At 35.4% G+C, this 22,832-nt stretch overlaps 1 protein-coding gene across 1 annotated transcript in view; it reads right to left on the bottom strand.

Annotated features, from left to right (window-relative positions):
* Positions 1-22,832, bottom strand: part of DCTN2-p50 (dynactin subunit 2) — a 220,623-nt gene that overhangs the window by 163,402 nt on the left and 34,389 nt on the right. Inside the window, exon 2 of the mRNA XM_090403300.1 lies at positions 17,150-17,224. Within this exon, the coding sequence (XP_090259426.1) occupies positions 17,150-17,224 (75 nt within the window). The remainder of the gene's footprint in view (positions 1-17,149; positions 17,225-22,832) is intronic.

Raw genomic sequence — 22,832 nt, 5'->3', positions numbered from 1 at the left:
CTTGAGGGCTTTCCATAATTCTTCCATCATGATCAGTGGTTCTGTATTAGCTTCATCTAAATATAGTAGAGGATTTGTAGCTGTTTCTTTGCCTATGTATGGGTCCCTATAAAACTCACTACACATTTTCATTATTTCTTCTCTCTTGTAATGTAGTATTCCTTGCTTACTTTTCAATTTTGGAATCCATTTTTAGCTTCCATGTAACCCTTGTTTGATGATAATTTTCACAGATTTCTTTGTTTTCTACTACGTTCTGAAATGTTCTTAAATTATATTTTCTGATCTTGTTTTTTGATTTTGAACTTTCACATTTCACAATGCTTGCCAGATGTCCTGTATTTTATGTCGAATTTTGCTGTTCCGTATTGTATTTGTAGGGACAGCCTAATGTCCTGTACTTTTAATGAAAAGATAAAACATAATAGAACATAATAAAACATAAGATAAAGATAATACATACAAATCGGCCCATCAGAACACACGCAATTTACAGACAAAAATTACTAGTTGTGGTGGTGTTGGAAGTGGGCGGTAGATGGCGTTGATGGAGATGATTCGTAGTAGAGGTTAGGTGTAGAGAGAATTGTAGATGTCCTCCCACGATGAGTCTTCGGACTCCTTGGAGGTATCAGGAATAATAATAATAATAATAATAATAATAAAACTATAAATATTATGTTAAGCAATTATAATTTTCAATATTCTTTTTGAATAATCCAATTTAAATTGATTTGTAAGCCATAAAAACTGTCAATTCGAGGAAATTAATTACGTTTACAGTTGATGGCGGCAACAGTCCCTTTCATTGGTCACTTTTTATTCAGTATAAGCATTTCATTTATAATTCTGTACAGATATATTGCATTTGCTTATATTCAAACAGTTCTAATTTGGATATTGTGTGGTGCTGTATCGGCACAGTACATGGATGTTATTTCAATAATTATTAAAAAATAATATCTCACCTTTTTAGAATGTGCGATATTTGGTTAATACATAAAATATATAATTAAAAGTAAATTAATTTTCTTCATTAATTATACAAAGATAAATAAAATTTTGTTTCTTTCCTTAAGCCCTTAACAATGCCAAAACAAAAGTGCATTTTCAACGCTGATTATTCGAAATGGAATTTTATTGCAAAAGGAAAACATAATGATGAACATTTAGTATTGCACATGGGGAAAGATCGGATATTACACAACAGATTAACACTCAGACACACAAATTGAGCATTTCGAGTTCCAGTTCTAAAAGCATTGATAGTTATTTTGTAAAACCAAATACCAGCAATGAAAGAAATGTTACTGCTGCCAAAATAACTATGGCATTTCATCGCATAAAGCATCATCATTCTTTTGGTCACCCATGCCCTGTATTTGGTTTTTTACAAAATCTGGCAACACTACATTTCACACAACATCTATATTGTCTTTGCTACTTCTGTGTTTCCTTTTCCTTAATTATTCCCTTTTTTTTAAAATTAGATTAAGTGTCTGTAAAGTAAGTTTTTTTTTTCTCTAGAAGTTCTATTTGCTGATAACAATTTTCTTAAAACTTTTAATAACTTCTGTTATTGTTAAAGCTATTTCCTCCATTCTATCAGATAATCTTGATTTCTTCATACTTTTTTTTTTCAACTTTCTTTCAATTATTTCCTCAAATTTTTCTTTATGGCTTATTATATCTTCACCTTCTAGTGTTTTTTTTTTTTTCATTAACAATTTCATTCTCTCCCTTTTGATGTTTATTTTTATCTTTGCTCTCACTAGCCTATAATCACTATCATAATTAAACTGTTTGATAACAGATACATCTAGTATTTCCATGTTGTTCATCATAATATAATAAATTTCAATAAAATCATTTCCATTTGATGATCTTCAGATCCATTTTCATTTGTTTTTTAAAGAAACTATTTCCTATATACAATCTCTTGCTTTCTGCAAATTCAACAGTCTTTTCCCTCTGGGATGGCTTGCTGTTTTAAACTGTTTATTATTTCTGACTGATAATGGTGTGTGAATTGCAGAAGTTGGTTGATAGGAGAAAAAGAAAGGATATTATCATTATTATTATTCAGACCTCCATGGAGTCAAGAGACTCATGCAAGAGGTCCTTCCTAGGAAACACAAAGTCTATCATACCACTCCTTGAACTCACTGACAGTTCTTGCTCTCACCACTCTACCAGGCAATGCATTCCACGGTTCCACCACCCTCCACTCAAAGAAACCACTGCTCATCCTCTTGCTCACAGCTTCCTTTCATACTTTCCAGGGATGGCCCCTTGTCATCGCTCCTTTCCGCTGCTCCACCCTGTAACTGCCTCTCAACAGTTTAAAAGTTTCAATCATATCACTTCTCCTTCTTCTATCTACCAAACTCTGCAGTCCACACGCCCTCAGCTGATCCTCATAATTAACATTGTACAGTCCTGAAACCATCTTTGTTATCCACCTCTGCACCCTCTCCATGGTTAATTTATCCCCTTCAAATCCTGGGGACCAAATTTGAGAATAATAGTCTAAGTGTGGTCTGATCAGGATTTTATACAACAGAATGATAACTCTTCTATCTCTGCAGGTCAGCATCCTTCTCAGTATTGCAGCAATCCTCTGGATTACCTTCACCATCTTTGCAATATGCACCCTGAATTTCAGTTTTCTATCAATCATCATCCCCAGATCTCATCTCCCCTACTTCCTCCAGTACAACTCCTCCAATCAAGTATGCAGCCTCCCATCACTGTATCCCAAACTTCAAGACTTAGCACTTTGCTGCATTAAACCCCATTCATTCCCAGACATCCCCATTCATTTGCCCATCTGTCTAGTTTATTCAAATCCTCTTGCAGGGCTACCACATCTGTACTATTACTAATAACCCTTCCAATCTTCACATCATCTTCAAACAATGAAAATATGCAATCCACTGACAATATCATTGATATAAAGGTTAAACAATATGGGTCCCACAACTGAGTCCGGTGGAACCAGACTTGTAACCTTCTGTTTCTTTGATATTGCCTCCACCATGCACAACTCTCTGATACTTATCAGACAGCCAATCCTGAACCCAGTTGACTAACTCGACATCTAAATCCATGTGCTGTAACTTAAATATCAGCTTATCATGTAGCACCCTGCCAAATGCCTTTGCAAAATCCATAAAATGGCAGTGTATGCCTTTCCCTCATCAACTGCTCTTGCCACTTTATTATAAAAGGCAATCATATTACTTAAGCAAGAGCCCCCTTAACAAATCCATGTTGATTCTCACAGATAACATTACCCTCATCTGCCCAACATTGTATATAGTCCCTCACTAATTTCTCCAAGACCTTAACTACTGATGACACACAAACTAGCCTATAATTAGACACTTCCAGTCTGCTACTGCCCTTATGTAATGGTATTATCTTAAATTCCTTCCATTCCCTGGGCACCTTTCCTGTAGCCAGGCTTTCATTGAGAAGCCAGGTCAAAGGAGCTGTCAGTTCTTTAGCACATTCTCTCAAAACCCGTGGTGAAATACCATCCAGTCCCACTGCTTTACTGACATCCAGAGTACTCAGTATTTGGAACACACTCTCCTCTTGCACCTCTAAACCTTGAACCTGCCCTACCCCACTAATATTAAAACCTTCTTCTCCAGGATGAAATACTCCAATAAAGTGCTCATTGAACAACTCCACTATGTCCTCTACATCAATCACTCTATTCCCATAGACTCTATTCCTGTAGCCAGACTTTCATTGAGAAGCCAGGTCAAAGGAGCTGTCAGTTCTTTAGAATGAAATACTCTAATAAAGTGCTCATTGAACAACTCCACTATGTCCTCTACATCAGTCACTCTATTCCCATTTTTATCCCACAATGTCATTCTTCCACAATCATTTCTCTGGCCACATATCTAAAAAATTCCCTAGGATTTTCTTTGGATCTTAGTGCTCTTGCACCTCTAAACCTCGAACCTGCCCTACCCCACTAGTGTTAAAACCTTCTTCTCCAGGATGAAATACTCCAATAAAGTGCTCATTGAACAACTCCACCATGTCCTCTACATCAGTCACTCTATTCCCCACAATGTCATTCTTCCACAATCATTTCTCTGGTCACATAGCTAAAAAATTCCCTAGGATTTTCTTTGGATCTTAGTGCCAATCTCTTCTCATATTCCAGTTTTGCCTTCCTCACCATACTAGTCACTCTCCTGGCCTGAGTCTTATATTCTTCATGCATCTTCTCTCCATCCCCTCTCCTTATATCTCTTCCATAATCTCTTTTTCACCTTCGGTTCCTGTTTGATATTGTTTGTCATCCTCTACACCAAATTGTGTCTGCTTCTTCACTCAGAGAATACTGCTTACTATTGCTGCTAACAAATATTCCTTCACAATTTCCCAAGCACTAATGACATCCTGGCCTTCCAATTCCACCCTCCATGGAACTGTCCCAAGTTGATATCTAACTGTTATAATCGCCCGCCTTATAATTCGACATATGTTCCCTTTTCTTTGATACTCCTGCATGTCTATTCATCGTCCATGTCAAAACCACATGGTCACTCTCTCTCCAACTGGTGGGAGAGATGTCATCTCAGTTATTATCAGCTCTTCTGCTATGATCAAATCCAAAACTCTTGAACCTCTTGTTCCCTCTATTACATGTTGCCAAAGACATTTGTCCCTCAAGAATTCTAGAAATTCCATTCCCTTATTACTACATGGTTTCCTCTTCCCAGCTTATACTGCTGTAATTAAAATCTCCCATAGCAATCATTCTTCTTGCACTTGCTAAGCTCAACTGCCTAAACATCTCCTGCTCCCCACCATCTGTACTCCTTGGCTTGTAGCAACACCCCCACTAAATATCCTGTCTTGCCCACCTCTACCTCACACCATATGCTTTCAAAATCATTAGTGTCACTGCCTTTCAAAGCCTCTCTTAGAAGTAAGTCATTACTCATTATAAATAGTACTCCACCACTACCACGTTTTCCCTTCCTATCCTGCCAAAAAATGCTCCACCCTGTTACTTCTATTCCTGTTACTATATCATCTTCCATCAACCACATCTCAGTGATCCCAATAATTTTTGGCCAGGCTGACACTATCAGTGCCACCATTTCATGTCCTTTATTCCAGATACTCCTAGCATTAGTATAAAGCATAAAAATGTCACTGCTTCTATACTTATCATTATCCCCTCCAGACCCCACTGGACTCAGTGTTACCTGATGTCGTCCCACTTCCCCCAAGCACCCATTCCCACAAGAAGCCACCCCTGCTACTATCCACCCCAGGAACTCTAGTTTCCCTGCATTGACACACCGACTCGTTCAGAAAACAGCAATCTCCCTAATATGATAGAATGATAAAATATGATAGAAACATTTCAGTTCCTTAAAGGTTTTATAGGACTGATGCAGGGGAGATATTTCAGCACTTGATGATAGGGACCAGAACAAGGGGTCATCCCTGAAAGTTGAATAAAGGTGTGGTTAGTAAAGGGTTCAAGGAAAGGTAAGATAGATTGTGTGGATAGATTGGGTCTCCCACGAAGAGTCTTCAGACTCCATGAAGGTGCCTGTATAATAATACCTTGCACATCTAAAACACTTTCTTCAAAGCAGCATGTACTATCTCATGAAAGTGTTGGAGAAATCCTCATAGAAATTGTTAATTTCTTCATCTGAATGGCTGGAGGTGGGTGCATATATTTGTATTATACTTAAATCACACTGCTTATTGATTTTCAATCTAAGAGTTGTAATTCTCTGAAATACTGGTTTAAATTCCAGCTCCTCCTTGACCATGGTCTCCTCCAAGTAGCATGTAAAATATAATTGCTTGTTTCAGTAATTTTTTTTCTTTTATCCTTGTTTCAAAAATTCCAAGAATATCTAAATTTATTTTTGCCAGTGCTATACATGGCTCTTCTTCTTTTATTCCTAACTTATTTTAATGGTATTAAAAACACCGAATGAACTATTTTGTAAAAAAAGATGTTTATTAACAGGGTTATATTTTGCTGAATTTCAAATTAGCATCTTCAGAGCTCAAAGCAACATGTTATTGTCTATATGTGACAATGAGTAAGTGAAACAATTCAAATTGTAATGGACAAAAGATCTAAAGTCCTAATTTAGCACCCTTTAATGTAAAAAAAAAAAAAAAGAAGTATTACAGTTATGTAGAAGTTGATCTTAAGATAACAGTCTCCCATATTTTTGGCAAATTAATACAACCATATGAATCATAAGAATTCTTATCAACTCCATTTGTTTAAGGGCAGTATTTGGTCAATCCTCCCACACTGACCAGGATTCTTCAGATTCAGCCTACTAGGTAAGACAAACACCTGGAAGTGAAGGCAGACTCTGACTGCATGAGGAAAAAAAGTAGAGTAAAATAAAGATTCACCCCTAGCCCTCAAATACTCTAACAGCATAGCGGGGGAGAGCAAGAAGAAAGAGGATTAGTGACCATACTACAGATAATATAAAAGATGTATATTACAGGGGTGGCCAAACTTGCTTAATGTAAGAGCCACATATGATAAACTTCAGATGTTTGAGAGCCATAAGATATGAACAAATATTACACAATGTTTTTATTGTTAAATGCACATTTTGTTATGAATATTTTATATAAATATTAAGAAATGTGTACATAATAATATTTATTTATGTATGTATTTTTTAACCTGTTAATCTGTATTAGTTTCAAGAATCACAAAGTACAACACACACAACAAACCTTTTCAAAATCCTAACTGATCCTGTTTTAACTACACTGCGTGTATTTAATACAATAATGAGCCATGGAAACATCTAAGAAAAATATGCAAATTTGCATTTCATAACATTAAACGAGACTGCCAAAAATAAAAAGGGAGTATTTTAATGATATTTATTTGTCTTATAAATATCTGGTCAAAACACGGAGGAAAATGTGTAAACCAATAAAATTAGAGATATTTTAGATTAGAGATATCATCATCATCAAATTCCTGCATGTCAGCACTATCATCATATCCTGTGTACCCTCAAGGGGTATACAGGATATGATGATAGTGCTATATGAAAAATTTACATCATTACTAACTTCCTATCTACAATTTTCCTCGAAATCAGTCTGTTACTTGTCAAGACTCTAACATTATCAGATCTTATATTTCTATCTTTTAAGGCACTTTTTACTGTATCAATCCACTTATATCTTGGTCTTCCTCTGGGTCTTTTTCCTGCCAACCTAGCAGAGAATTGTTTTGCTAATCTTTCCTCTCTCATTCTGTTTAAGTGACCATACCACCTGAGATTAGCTCTGATAACTCTGAGATCAGAGATATTTAAATTTTATTTCAATTTAACTTTATTTATTTACTTACATTTTTATTTAACCATCTATTTATTTAAATAATTTTTATTTAAATATAAATTTAGATATTTAAATTAGAGATATTTCAGATATCACCTTACAAAATTATAGTCTTATCATAATATTTTTACAACACAAACAGACACTGATACAATTATCAGGCTATTTACTACTGGTATAGGTCTTGTGAGTCTCCATCTTGGATGTGAAACATTGAAAATCCAGCTTTCAGAGTACATTGATTCACAGTACTCTGAAAATCTTCACTTCAGGATATTTTATTTCTGGAATTTGCTTCCAAAACTCAAATGTAGACTGGGATTTATAGATCATCTTTAGACCAAGGTCTCTTAGTTCCATTTCCACAGCAAATGATTCTGTAACCAGAGGTTTGAGAATTGGCCAACCATCACTGATCACATTAACCATGAATGTGGTTTACATGAAAGGTAAAGCAGGGCTTCAGCTTCTGCAAGTCCTCAAACCTGTCAAGAAAATTATCAAGCAGTCCTTGTAATTTATCTTTGTATTCTTCCAGTTTGTGGTCTTTTATTTCAATATCAGGAAATGTAGTTACACTCCATTTGAGATTGGGAAAGTAACTGAAGTTTCTTGACAATACACTCTCTGAAAAATTCTTATTTTATTCCGAAAGCTGAAAATTGAGTAAGATCAGAAACAATCTTATCCCTCCCCTGGAGTGCCAAGTTGAGAGTTTGTAGATGATTCTTTATATCAGTAAGGAACATTAGATCTTGCCTCCATTCATCATTTTCCAGGTGAAGATAGAATCTTTTCCTTAAGAAAAGTAATAATAGGCACCACTAAGTCCAACATCTCTTCTTTCACAGTTGCATCAGAGGAAATATAATGAACAAATGCTGCCAGTTGTGGGATGTCTTGTGTCTGCAGAGATGTCAAGAGCTAAGCTGAATGCAAGAAAATTCTTTAAATCATTTTGCATTTTGCCTGCAACATCAGCACTGATCTGAGAGATACATCTCTCTGTAGTGTGGCATGAATCTGGTACTTTTGCCATTAGTCACTGGAGTTTTATGTTATTTGGATCCAACACTGCAAACACTTCAGCTATATTCTTCTTAAAAAATTCGGCATCAGAATATAGGCATTTAGCATGAGCAACATTCCATGATCTAACAAAACTAGCTTAAGTCATTGTATAAGCTGAACATCAACAGTGTCTGCTGGTTATTTATTGATAATTTATTATTATTATTATTGTGACACCTCCAAGGAGTCCAAAGACTCATCGAGGGAGGGCACCTGCTCTACAACTCTGTCTCCACTACTCAATCCACCAACTACAGTGAATTACATCATCTACACCAATGGTTCTTAATCTTTGTTTTTGCCTGGCACTCCCTTTCAACTATTTTTATGGCCTTGTCCCCCCCCCCCCAGCTCAATTTTACACTAGGTTAATGACTCAATAATATATTATTAGGCAAACCTAAATTACCATCAACATATTTGAACAGACAGTTAATTAAAATTCATGACTAATACAAATTAATTTTTATTCAAAAAAGATATAAACTTACTGTATTTAATAAGCAATCATTAATGGCTACCCTGAGCCTGATGAGATCCTGAAAATTTTTCAATATCAAATTCAATGTTCGACAAACAAAGTCTCAAGTCTCCTCTTTCACTTATTTGCGATCTATTTCACTACTTAGCTAACAATATGTCGAATCCTTTCTCAACCAAGTATGAAGAAGGAAAAGCAGTGAGCAGTAATTTTATTTCTTGCCAAAGCTGAGGATACTTGCATTGCATGTTTGGCCAGAATCTTTCATACCCACGCTATTGAAATTGTACTTGAGCTTCAAAATCTTTTTTAAATCAATAAATTCTTTACATAAATTTGAATAAACAGAAGTGACATCAGAAAGAAATGGATTTATGACCCAGTTGGATATTTTAAGCTCATCAAAGTCTTTGAATCTGATTATCAAGTCTTCTTTCAGTGTGAGAAGATGGGAACAATAGCAATTTAAATCTGTATCTAATTTTAAATTAATATTAAATCATCATCATCTATTATTTATACTTGGGAACTGCAGAAAATCTTGTCTTGCAAAGCTCTGCTTGTAGAATGTTAATTTGCTGATAAAAGCATTTATGAGCCTCTTTGCTTTCATGTTGCTACCCTGCAATTTGACATTAACCTCATTTAATTTGGTGGAAATACTGGAAAGATATACGATATCAACCTTTTCCTTTTTTAGAAATTTACACATGTTCTCATCATGTAAATTAAGAAATTTCAAAAGAGTATCAGAGATCATTAAAGCATTGTAGATAGTTTCCATTTAAGAGTCATCTAACTTCAGTGTGAAGCAAAAGAAGCTCAAATTCTTCTCGATTTTCATGACAAAGTTCCCGAAAAATATGAGTATTCAATGATTGGGCTTTTATTTTATTCACTGCTATAATAACATTATCCAAAGTCTTATGTAGTCCACTGCTAAGATGTTTTGCAGCTAAGTGCTGTCTATGAAGAATGCAATGAATTGTAAAGATGTTTGGAAGTGCTTCTTTTAAATGTGCTATAAATCTATGGTGACGACCAATCATAGCTGGTGTTCCATCAGTTGCACATAGAATAATATTTGTGAGAGGAATGTTTTTAGCATTAAAAAGTCTTTAACAATCTTAAAAATTGTAAAACTTTTTGTGTCAATTTTCGGTCGTTCAGCAAATAGAAACTTTCAATAATTTCTTCATTAGTATTTATATAATGCACGCAGGTCATTAACAAAGCTTTGTTGTCACATAAAGTTGTCTCATTGGAAAGAAAATTCTATGGTTTTTAAATCATTACAAAGTTTTTTTTTCAATGTCCTTTGCCGTTTTGTCAATTCTTGTTGATACTGAGCTATTGCTGAGATGAATTGATGAGGCCATATTACTTTTACCCAGGTCAATAATCGTATCTAAACTTCATTTATAGCTGGTGAGATTAGAGTTTCACCAATAGTATATGGCTTTCCACATTTGCAATTAATTTTGAAAGTTTGTAAGACACAAGTCCATTCTCTTGTGGGTTACTTTGTTTTGCAACCAATCCTTTAAGTCCAGGACGATTTTTACATTTAGTCTTTAATTTGCAAAAGTACTCCACATCCTTTTTTTTTTTGCTTTATTTGGATACTTTGTTCTTAAATACTCAATCATTCTTGAAGGCTTCATTCGAGAAAGTTTTTTCACATATTAAGCACATTGGTAACTGCTCATTATTTATAGATGGAATAACTCCATATTTTAAATATTCACTTAAATATTGAGGACACTTTATATTTTCACTCTTTTTAATGGGCTACAGTGCTACACAATATCAATGAAGTGCACCATATGATACCATGAGCTAGATGTAAACTGCAAACCAGGGTTGTCAGATAGATGTTAGGAGAATAGCAGCTAAAACTTGTAAAAGTAGAGGATCTGCTAAAAATAGTTCAAATTAATTATTTTCAATGTAGAAAATTCAGACCTAAAAGTAGTTTAATACTTTTAGGTCTTAACTTTCAATATAAAAATTCTAAAAAATAAGTACCGAATAAATCTGAACAGTATTGCCAGACACAATATTATTCTGAAAAGTGTTGCCAAACATACAATATAAATAGGGATGCTAGATTAAATAGAGAATTTTTTGCTTTTATTATATTAGTAGTATTATAACACTTATCGCCCCCCCCAGTGTTCACAGCACCCCTGGGGGGGGGCAATAATGCGCAAGTTAAAAACCACTGATCTACACCAACACTATCTACTGCCCACCACCACCACTAGTATTTTCACAGACAATCACAAGAATTCATTTCCATGACGGAATTCGAACCCAAAACTTTTTGACTGGAGAGCAGACATGCTAACCACTCAGCCAACCAGGCTGGCTGTTTAAGAATTTAAACACAGTTAAGTTGTTTTTCCATAATTCTGATTTAGCTGAATAATCAGATGAAAGTTTTTGTGATTTGTTTCATAGTGGCATTTCAAGTTATTGGCTTTGTAATGACAAATGACTAAGTAACACACTGCAGATAAAACACAAAGGTTTACCCCTTTAATCGTGAATGCAAAATCTTCTTCCCATTCTTGGTTAAAATTTCTGTTTTCATCTTCATACTTTCACTTTTTAACTTTTTACAATTTGATGATGCCATTTTCCTTCACAAAATTTTTGCAGACACTTCTAAAAAATTAAAGTGAAAAGAAACCATAAGCTCCAACACATGCAACACAACCAAACTTCTACAGTGTCAAGTATCGCATTAACATTCCACCAATTTCACTGCCCATAAGCAAACAAAGTCTGTCATATCATAACTATGATAATACAAAATTTTACTACATACAAGGTTGTTGTATTTTACTACATACAAAATTGTTGGCTGACAATTAAAAATATTTGTAGTGAACTTTCGACTATCATGTGATCAAGTAACAGTAGTTTGTGTTTAGCAGCTGTTGAGTCAACTTGTGTTTTGTAATTGAAGGTTTTTATGTGTTGTAACTGGCACAATAGAGCAACAGGATTGGGTTGCTTTGCATCAACACTTTCTAAGAATGGCAGAAGAAAATGATTAATCTTTGTGGAAAAAAATTGTTCCTGGCGACAAAGCAACAGAGTGCACAGTGGATGGAAAAAAATTCACCAAAACCCAAGAAGCCACATTTATAAAAATCTGAAGTGAAATCAATGCCCATCATCTTTTTCAGCACAAGGAGTTATTCATCACAAGTTTGTCTTTATGAGCAAAAGGTCAATGCTGAATATTACAAAGATGTTTTGCATTGCTTACAACAAAAAATGACTTGAGTGAGACTGGCACTGTACTTATCTAATGATTAGTTCCTGCTTCATGACAACACACCTTCATACAAAGTTGCAGTCATGAAACTTTTAGCAAGCAGGAAAGTCACTGTCCTTCACCACCCATCCTTACCTTGCTCCAGCTGATTATTTTATTTTCCTGAAACTGAAATTTTCATTAAAATGTCATAATTTCCAAACACTACATGAGATTGAGAATGCACTTATTCTGAAAAAGGCATTTTTGGATGGCAGCAGTAAATTGTCTGAACGTGCAAACTGCATCATTTAAGGAGGAGTCTACCTTGAAGTTTAACCTAAATTAGCATGGTATATTTTTTTAATTATTGTTTTATATTAATTGTCTCAAAACTTTTAAGCTACACCTTGTGAGTGGAAAATATGATTTCTGCATTAATTCAACAACCATATCTCCCTGGATTTAGCTTCCAATGATCTTTCCGATAATGAATGGCAATATACACATCGAAAAGGAAGTATGCTGTGCATTACAGGATATTGAGACAAAGTATGTGAAATTAAAAACTTCTATAAAAAAATAGTCCAGTCAAATGATATTTCATGTGCAAATGTCATCTGTTTACACTTGGGTAAAGGATTAAAACAAGAATATCTTTCTTGTTTAGTATAAAAATCCTCTGCATCCAATCTCATACCCAGGTAGCAAGGTTTTTCCCTCCAAAAAACTCAGGTTTTTCATCCTACATACAGGCAAATCAACCATGTGAACACATGCAATTTACAGACAAGAAATACTGTTGGTGGTAGGCAGTAGATGATACTAATTATAGCAGTGTCATTGAAAAATTAAGTAGTATGGGAAACAATGAGGTGTGTGTAGTGGAGTAGAGTAGAGTGTTAATAACTCACTTGGAAAAAAGTTGGCTGAAAACTTATCATGAACTGTCAAAATATCTGGTGTGTGTGTGTGTGTGTGTGTGTGTGTGTGTATATATATATATAAATACATTGAAGGTATACAGCAGAAAATTATGAGGAGACAGTATTTACATATTTCAGATAAGATATGTAGAAATGATTACACATCAAAAAAAAACTTTCCAAATGAATAAATTTAGTTTAAAATTGTTAAAATATAACTTTGAAACTCGAACAAACTTTGAACAAATCTGAAAACACACCCCAACTCAACATCACCAGAGATAACGATCAGTACTATCAACATAAGAAGCCTGAATGGCAAAGAAATGGAGCTAGCTGAGGAATTAGATAAGTACCAGATCGACTTAATAGGGGTGACTGAAACAAAAAAGACAAAAACTGGTGAGATCTTTCTGAGCAATAAATACAAAATGTTATATTCAGGCAATGACAATCAAGGAAAAGAAGGAGTAGCCATAGTATTCAACACAAAATACGAGGCTAATCTTCTTGAATGGCAGGCAGTCTCAAGTAGAGTAATGTGGGCAAATATGAGAATGGGGAACAGGACAATGAGACTTATTTGTGCCTATGGTCCCACAGAGAGTTCTACTAAGGTAGAAGTGGAGGAATTTTTTAAGGCTCTAGAGAAAGCTACTGACACAATGAAAAAGGAAAAGTTGGTCCTTGTTGAGGATCTAAACAGCAGAGTAGGAAGTGATTGTCAGGCATACAAAAATGTTTTGGGAAAATTTGGAGAAAAGAGCAAAGCTAATAATAATGGCAAATACCTGTTGGATTTCTGCTCAGGACATGGACTGGTTATTACTAACACCATGTTCCAACATAAAAATGTGCACAAATTCACATGGAGAGAAGCAAGCAAGCAAGCTATAAAAAAAGTCACATTGACTATGTTAATGTTGATAGTGATGTTTTCTCCCTTGTGCAGGAAACCAGAGTGTACAGAGGATTTGAAATTGGAAGTGCTCACTATTTAGTCTTGAGCAGGATAAAATTGAATTTCATATTGAAAAGAATGACATGTAAGAAAGTTTTAAAGTGAATAAAAGATAAGCAGCTCTCAGATTATTGAAGGAAAAATGAAACAGTTTGAGAACAGGAACCAAACCTTGGAGATTAAGTGGCGAGGTTGTCTGCAAGGACAGAAAAATCAGGACTCCATGGTGGACACAGGAAGTTAAAGAAGCAGTGAAGGAAAAGAAGAAATCATATCAAAAGTTCCTGGCAAATAAGTCAGCTTTTGCTCTTAGAGAATACAGAGACAAATGTAAGAAAGCGAAAGACTGTGTAAAACTAGCTAAACAAAAGTCATGGAAGAACTTTGTCAAGAACATAGAAAATAAATATCAAGAAGGTGGTAAGATATTCTGGAGGTTGTTGAAGAAGCTTAGAAATGCAGGAAAGAGTGCTGTAAAAGGAGTTAGAGATGATAAAGATGACATGAAAACAGAAGAAAAAGATATCCTTGAAGTATGGAGTAATTACTTTGAAAAATTGCTAAATGAAACAAGCAGTGATAGCACAGTGGTAAAAAACACAAAATAGGCATTCAGTCAGGAATACATATCCATACTTGAAGTAGAAAAAGCCATCGAAGGCTTGAAATGTGGAAAGGCAGCAAGAGTAGATGATATTCGACCAGAAATGCTGAAGTATGGTGGTATAAAAGTCTTACAGTGGCTGCACTGCATAGTTCAGAAAGCCTGGACAGAGAGACGAATTCCCGATGATTGGAGTAGAGCTCTAATAGTGCCCATATATAAAAAGGGAAATAAAACTGAATGGGAGAATTACAGAGGTACGGTAAAACCCCGAAGTTACACGGTAGGTGGGACCAACAAAAAGCGCGTAAGTCGAATTCGCGTGACTCGGGTTATAATTTTACATGTAATTTATATAAAAAAACATACAATTGGGACCAAAGGTTTACAAAAACACCTATATTTTTTAAGAAATATAATCATAATTGTACTTTTTCGTACATAAAAAAAAGATTCGATGTCGATGGTTTCATAAAATCTAATAGATTCATCTGATGGCATAATGTCTTTTTCTTGTCACGCAAAATTTCTTCATAGCAAGCTAATGATTTTTTTATTCCTTGCCTTGTGGCTACAATTCATTCCTCATTAGAATCTATGTCCTCCAAAATCTGTAAATCCTTTCTTTTGTGATTGTCCTCACTGTGTATTCCTGTAGATTGAACTTCTTTGCTAGCTCACAAATTTTCATTCCCCTTCAAAATCCTTAATAATGTTGACGTTTTGTTTCCAAAGTCAATGTTTTTCTTTTCTGGCTACCTGTAGAAGAATCGGACTTGCTTCTTTTGGACAACATTATTATTTTTTATGTGATAAAATTTTATCAAGAACATAACATTAAACAATTGCAAGGTTTGTAGACTATAAAAATCGTGTATGAATGGAGACCACGCAAAACACGTCAGTGCTTGTTCACAGCATGTGCGACACTGGCGAATGCAGCCGGCGTCTGAAAGATATGACTAATGGTGAAGCGGGATGGAAATACATACATATAAGAAACCACGTAACTCCGAATTCGTGTAAGTTGGGGTATGACTGTATTTCCCTACTGAGTGTTCCTGGCAAGATCTATGCAAGTATACTTGAGAAACGGTTGAGAAGAATTGTGGAAGAAAAGCTTGGTGAAGAAAAAGCTGGATTCAGGCCAAATAGAGGTTGTCAGGATCAGATTTTCACTTTCGACAAATAGTCGAGAAAGCATGAGAATATAACAAGGATCTGTATTTAAGTTTTGTCGATTTGGAAAAGGCATATGACAAGGTGCCAAGAGAGAGAGAGAAGCTTTTCAATACACTACAGTTATATGGTGTCAATGGGGCATTATATCAAGCAATACTTAGTCTGTATTTGAGTTGTAAGTCGGCAGTTAGAATTGAAGGATGTACAGGAAGATGGTTTAATGTTAAATCTGGTGTGACACAAGAATGTACATTATCCCCTCTGTTATTCATTATCTATATGAATCACATTATGAAGGAAAGTGGTATTGAACATGATATCAGAATTGGAGATGTTAATGTCAGCTCTTTGCTTTATGCGGACGATGTTATACTTCTGAATAAATCCGCTACAAGTCTGCAAGATAAGACTAAATTGAATAACTGTTGTAATAGATTATGAAGGTCAGCATTAAAAAGACAAAGCCAATTTCAACAATTCTACCTATGAAAATAGGTAGAATTGTTGGAAATATCAACTGTATTTTGAACGAGGAACCTGTGGAACAAGTAAAATATTTCAGCTACTTAGGCACGATTTTTAGTGAAGATGGTAAATTAAATATGGAAATAGACAACAGAATCCACAAAGCTGGTATGGTAGGAAGTCAACTGAACAAATTCATATGGAATAAGAGAGAAATTAGTCAGAACACTAAATTAGCTGTATACAAGAACAGATATGAGAGTCCTGAGAAAGATTAGAGGTGAAACAGATGGCATCAATGGCAATATCATATGAAAAACGAGGATATTAGGAAAGAACTTGACATTGTCAGCATCCAGGAATGCGTTAGCAGAGCTAATCTCAGGTGGTATGGTCACTTAAACAGAATGGGCGAGGAAAGATTAGCAAAACAAGTGCTTTCTGCCAGGTTGGCAGGAAAACGACCCAGAGGAAGACCAAGATATAGGTGGATTGATACGGTACAATGTGCCTTAGACGATAGAAATATAAGATCTGATAATGATAATATTGGAGTCTTGACAAGTAATAGACTGATTTGGAGGAAAATTGTAGATAGGAAGTTAGTAATTATGTAAATTTTTCATGTAGTACTATCATATCCTGTACAGTATGTACAGGATATGATAGTACTACATATTCCTTACATGTATCCCCTTGAGGTTACATGTAAGGAATTTGATGATGATGATGATGATGAAAATATAACTTTTTATATATAAACTATTAACACAATTATCAAATTTAGAGCATGAAAATTACTCACTACAATTATATCTGAAGTCAGCTGATCTGATTCAGGAAGATCACTTGTTTCATAAACATCAGGTTGGTCATGAGCCTAAATATACAACAAATATGAATTTTAAAATGGCATAATTAAAAACTTATAACTTATTTTAATAAATACTGTATAACCAGTGTGTATATATATATTTATCAAGTTCTGTAATATTGCATTAGTCATAAGTCAAGAATTACTTCATTAAGCAGGGAAATCGTGAGCTTCATTTGCTGAACAGAAACTAGATAATTTTTCATGACTTACTTTTCACGGTATTAACACCACCATACACTTTTTTTTTCACAAAGATGTTTTATTGACGCATATATTTTGCTGATTTTCAACTCGGCATCATCAGAGCACAACCCACTTGTACACATGACAGTGAGTGAGTGAAACAATACAATTACAAAAGATCTGAAGTTCTATTTTGGTGCCCTCTAACGGAAAAAAAAAAAGCTATGCAGGAGTTTTTCTTAGGATAACTGTCTCCCAAATTTTTGGCAAATTAATGCAACTATATTTGTTAAGGTTGGGAGAATTCATCAGAGCCATGGCTGACTCAAAAAATAACTTTTCAGATCTATAACAACTCCTAAATAGCACATTCGTTTTTCTCCATCTAATCCTGTGTGAAGGAGTGTCCAAAGCGTGGTCTGCCAGTCCCAACATGCCATAGTAATAGTAGCGAATGTATTTTTCATGTTCTTACAGGCAGATGTTCACTGATCTTCCTGTTTGCCCATAATAGGCCAAGTCACACTCACAAGGAACTTCATACACTCCTGGGTATGCTAAAGGGTGAAGTTTATCCCTAGGCGAGCGGATCAGAGTTGCCAGCTTGACATGCGGTTTGAAAGTGGTGTGAAGGTCATGTTTCAACAAACTTTGGCTATCTTTTCTGATGTACCTCTGATATAGGAAATAGAAATGGTCATGCTGTATTCTTGTGTATTAGGGGAGGGCAGAGCAATTGGCCTATGTAGTATTTTATCTATTTTGTAGAGATTGTAGCCGTTGGCTAAGAATGTACGGCGCAGACATTGGAGTTCTGTGGTCAGAGCTGTATCATTAGAATAAATGGCTCTGGCTCTGTGTGTGTAAGTGTTTTTAAAATGCCGTACTGTTGGACTGGATGACGATGTGATTGTTTATGTAGGTATCATCCTGTGTGTGTAGGCTTTCTGTAAATAGAAAAAGATAGTGATCCATCTGAAAGTCAGGTGACTAATGTGTCAAGAAATGGTAAACAGTTATTTAATTCTTTTTCTACTGTGAAGTGGATTTTGGAGTGTTGGCTGTTTAGATAGGTGACAAACGCATCCAAAGTGTCTTGTCCATGGGGCCAGATGGCAAACACATCATCTATATAGCGTAACCACACTTGTGGCTTGTATGTAGCTGTGGTAAGTACTTTGTTTTCAAAGTGTTCCATGTAAAAATTTGCTAACGGGGGAGAGAGGGGGGAACCAATAGCAGTACCATTAATCTGTTTGTAGAATTTTCCTCCCCATGTAAAGTAACCTGCATTCATGGTATATTTAAATAATTCAAAAATATCAGGGGGAAATTTAGACTTGATTAAATCAAGAGTGTCTATAAGTGGTACATTGGTAAATAAGGTGGTGACATCGAAACTAACCATTATGTCTGAATTTTTTAGGACTGTTTGAAATGGACTGAATTTTTTTACAAAAGTAGAGGAGTTGCCAGTAAGGGGGGGGGGGGGAAGCAACTTGGCTAAATGCCAGGCCAGTTGATATGTGGGACTATGGGGCATAGGGGGATATTAGTTTTGTGGATTTTTGGTAATCCATAAATATGGGGGTGGTTTAACATGAATTGGTTTTATTTTCCTGATGATTTCTTTGGGCCATGATGTCACTTTTTTCAGTAATTTTCAGACTTTTTTTTTCTTTTGAGACATCGTGGGGTCTCGATGTATAATTTGATATGTGGAACTGTCACATAGGAGATCTTGCATTTTTCTGTTATACTCTTCTTGATTCATGATAACTGTTGCATTTCCTTTATCGGCTTTTGTAATAATAATATTTTTATTATTATATAACTATTTTAGGGTAGTTATTTGCTTACGTGGCATATTGCTTTATGGAGGCTTAGCCTTGTTTAGAATACTTGCTATATCTAGTCGCACGTTATTGGCCATTGCTGGCGGAAGATCGTGGATACCCCATTGTACTTTCATCATGATTTCTAATTTAGGAAAGCCCTACACACACAGGAAGATACCTACATAAACAATCACATCATCATCATCATCATCCAGTCCAACAGTACGGCATTTTAAAAACACTTACACACACAGAGCCAGATCCATTTGTTCTAACGATACAGCTCTGACCACAGAACTCCAATACCTGCGCCATACATTCTTAGCCAATGGCTACAATCCCTACAAAATAGATAAAATACTACATAGGCCCATTACTCTGCTCTCCCCTAATACACAAGAATACAACATGACCATTTCTATTCCCTATATCAGAGATACATTGGAAAAGATAGCCAATGTTTTGTTGAAACATGGCCTTCGCACCACTTTGAAACCTCATGTCAAGCTGGCAACTCTGATCCGCTCGCCTAAGGATAAACTTCACCCTTTAGCACACCCAGGAGTGTATGAAGTTCCTTGTGACTGTGACTTGGCTTATTATGGGCAAACAGGAAGATCAGTGAACATCCGCCTGGAAGAACATGAAAGATACATTTGCTATTATTACTATGGCAAGTCGGGACTGGCAGACCACGCTTTGGACACGCCTTCACACAGGATTAGATGGAGAAAAACAAATGTACTATTTAAGAATTCGTTATAGATCTGAAAGGTTATTTTTTGAGTCAGCAATGGCTTTGAAGAATTCTCCCAACCTTAACAAATATGGTTGCATTAATTTGCCAGTTAGAGAATGCCAAAAATAGGACTTCAGATCTTTTGTTCTTTTGCAATTATATTGTTTCACTCACTCACTGTCGCGTGTACAAGTGTGTTGTGCTCTGATGATGCCAAGTTGAAAATCAGCGAAATATAAGCGTTAATAAAATATCTTTGTGAAAAAAGTGTGCGATGTTGTTAATAATGTGAAAAATAAATCATGAATAACCATCAACACCTAAGCTTATCTGTTAGATAAATCATTTTTATTATCACAAAAGTATTAGTAAGTTTTCCATTTTCAGAAACAGAGAATTATGAAAAGTTCAACATAAAATAGGTCATTTAAATTAAATAAGATAATTTATTCCAGTACAGGTTTATCCAAAACCTGTACTGGATATACCCGAGACGGATAATATGTATAATGGATAGAGGTTTATCTAGATGCAGATGATATATTCAGAGAAACTTATTATAATCATGACAATAATCATCCAACCAATATTATGACACTAGGAACAGAACGCTTTTTTTTTTTTTTTTTTTTTTCAAACTGCTCTTGCATGCAAGATGTTGAAAAACCCTGTTCCACACTGCATCAGTCTGATGCAGGACAAGAGTTAAGAGAAGGAATCTCGGTTCTTTTTGAAAGTCTGGAGGTTGTAATCTTTGGAAAACACCCTTCCTCACAAAGTATTCTCTTCAGTGAGATGAATGTTCTTCAAAGAACAGAGGTAGATAGATTGAAAGATGATGGAAGTAGCAGATTCAGTAGTTATCAGTTGAACTGTAAAAGGATGTTGGACAACTACTGCTTACATTATTCTGGGTTTAGCAAAAATAAAAAAATAACAAATGCCAGTTTTGCTGAATAGCTCTTGAAGTATGTGTAAAAAAGATACGATGCAAAAATCAATGATCTGTGAGGGAATGGTTGGAAAGGATCTGTGAAAGATTGTCAATTAGCTGAACTACACTCTTTTGGACAGAATCAAGAATTTTTAGAGAAATTTTTGGAGTAGTATCCCAAATAAGAAATGTCTGGAAAATGAAAAAGGATAGCAAGTGTTTATTAAAGACCGGGGATGCCATGTGATGTTGAGCAAGCAGTGTTATCAAAGAAAAGGAGATAACTATTTTTTTCCTTTTTTTAAAAAAAAAGTGTTTTTTTAAAGTACTGAAGGAGACTAGGGTGTCATAAATGCACTGGTTGTAGATGATCTTGGAGAGGATTTCTGAGCACTGCAAAGTTTTCCATATGAATAGGAAGAATGGAAAATGCTATTATCAGCAAAACTATGAATAGAGTTTGAGGTCAGTGAGAGAAGGTCAAGTATGTATAAGAGGCAAAAAGTAGGTGATGTAACAGATTCCAGAGGACAACATGCATTAGTATACAGTAATCTGAAAAGAGAAAATACCATTCACCATTACAAGCAGCAAATGACCTGAGAGAAAACCAGAAATCCAATTTTAAAGGGTGGAAAACAGACCAAGATAGCAATCTGTTGAGAGGCCCTCTAAGTTAGATCCCACGAAATGAATTAGAAATGTAAAATGCAACAGTACAGGTTTATCCAAAACCTTTAAATAAACCAGAGTTGAATGATGTATATAATGGATAGCAGTGTATCCAAAGGTGGATGATTTATTTGGAGAAACTTTAACAGCACAAGTTTCTCTGAACCTTTCCATAGCACATGTCCAGTGGTGGGTGATGTAAGCTATAAGGTTAGTTGTGGATCTTGAATGGCTAAATCCATGCTAGTGGTTGCTGATTAACTGCTGAGCCTTTAAGTAGTGGAAAAGTTGGCTATTGATGATTTTTCCATTATTTTGGAGAGGTGATAGCAACTGGTCAGTAATTTAACAGCAGACTTCTATCTCCTTTTTTGTGAAAAAGGATGGATATGAGACTGATTCCGTGAATAGGGATAAGTACCAGTTATTATTATTATTATTATAAAAACCTCCATGGAGTCAAAGACTCATCATGGGAGGTCCACTGTTATACACACAGTTTATCATACTATAGTATACCTTAAATATATTCACTGTCTCTGCACACACCACACTTTCGGGCAAAGCATTCCAATCACTCACCACTCTCCATGCAAAAAACCTGCTCCTCACTCCCTTGCTCACACCCTCCTTATACAGCTTCCAGGAATGACCTCTTGTTCTCCTGCTATCCTCACCCATTCTGTGCAAAACCTCCCCGACATTAATCTGGTAATAACCTCTTAACAGCTTATATGTCTCAATCATATCCCCCCCCTCCTCCTCCGTCTATCCACCAATTTCTGCAAATTGCATTTTGTCAATCTGTCTTCATACTCTACATTCCAGAGACCAGAAACCACCTTAGTCAATTGCCTCTCAACTTTTTCCAACGCAATATCTTCTTTTTGAAAACCAGGTGACCAGATCTGTGCACAGTAATCCATATGTGACCTGATCAAAGCCTTATACAAAGGAACCATAGCATCCTTACTTCTACAAGTCAATGTCCTCCGCATCATTCCCATTATCCGCTGTGTTGTCTTCACTATTTTAGTAACATATCCCCGAAATTTTAGGTCCTTGTCTACAATCACTCCCAGAACTCTCATTTCCTCTACCTCTTCCAAGATATTTGCACCGATTGTACTTTACATCCCATCTCTGCTTCCCAAATTTCAAAAACCTTAAACTTTGAAACATTGAATCGACATCCCCACTTATTTACCATTCAGACAGTGTATTCAAGTCCTCTTGCAAAGCTAC

The sequence above is a fragment of the Typopeltis vanoorti genome, chromosome 13 (assembly GCF_054136105.1).
Source record: "Typopeltis vanoorti isolate ZY-2024b chromosome 13, IOZ_Tvanoo_1.0, whole genome shotgun sequence".
Classification (NCBI taxonomy): domain Eukaryota; kingdom Metazoa; phylum Arthropoda; class Arachnida; order Uropygi; family Thelyphonidae; genus Typopeltis; species Typopeltis vanoorti.
This window is presented reverse-complemented; position numbering and strand designations above follow the sequence as displayed.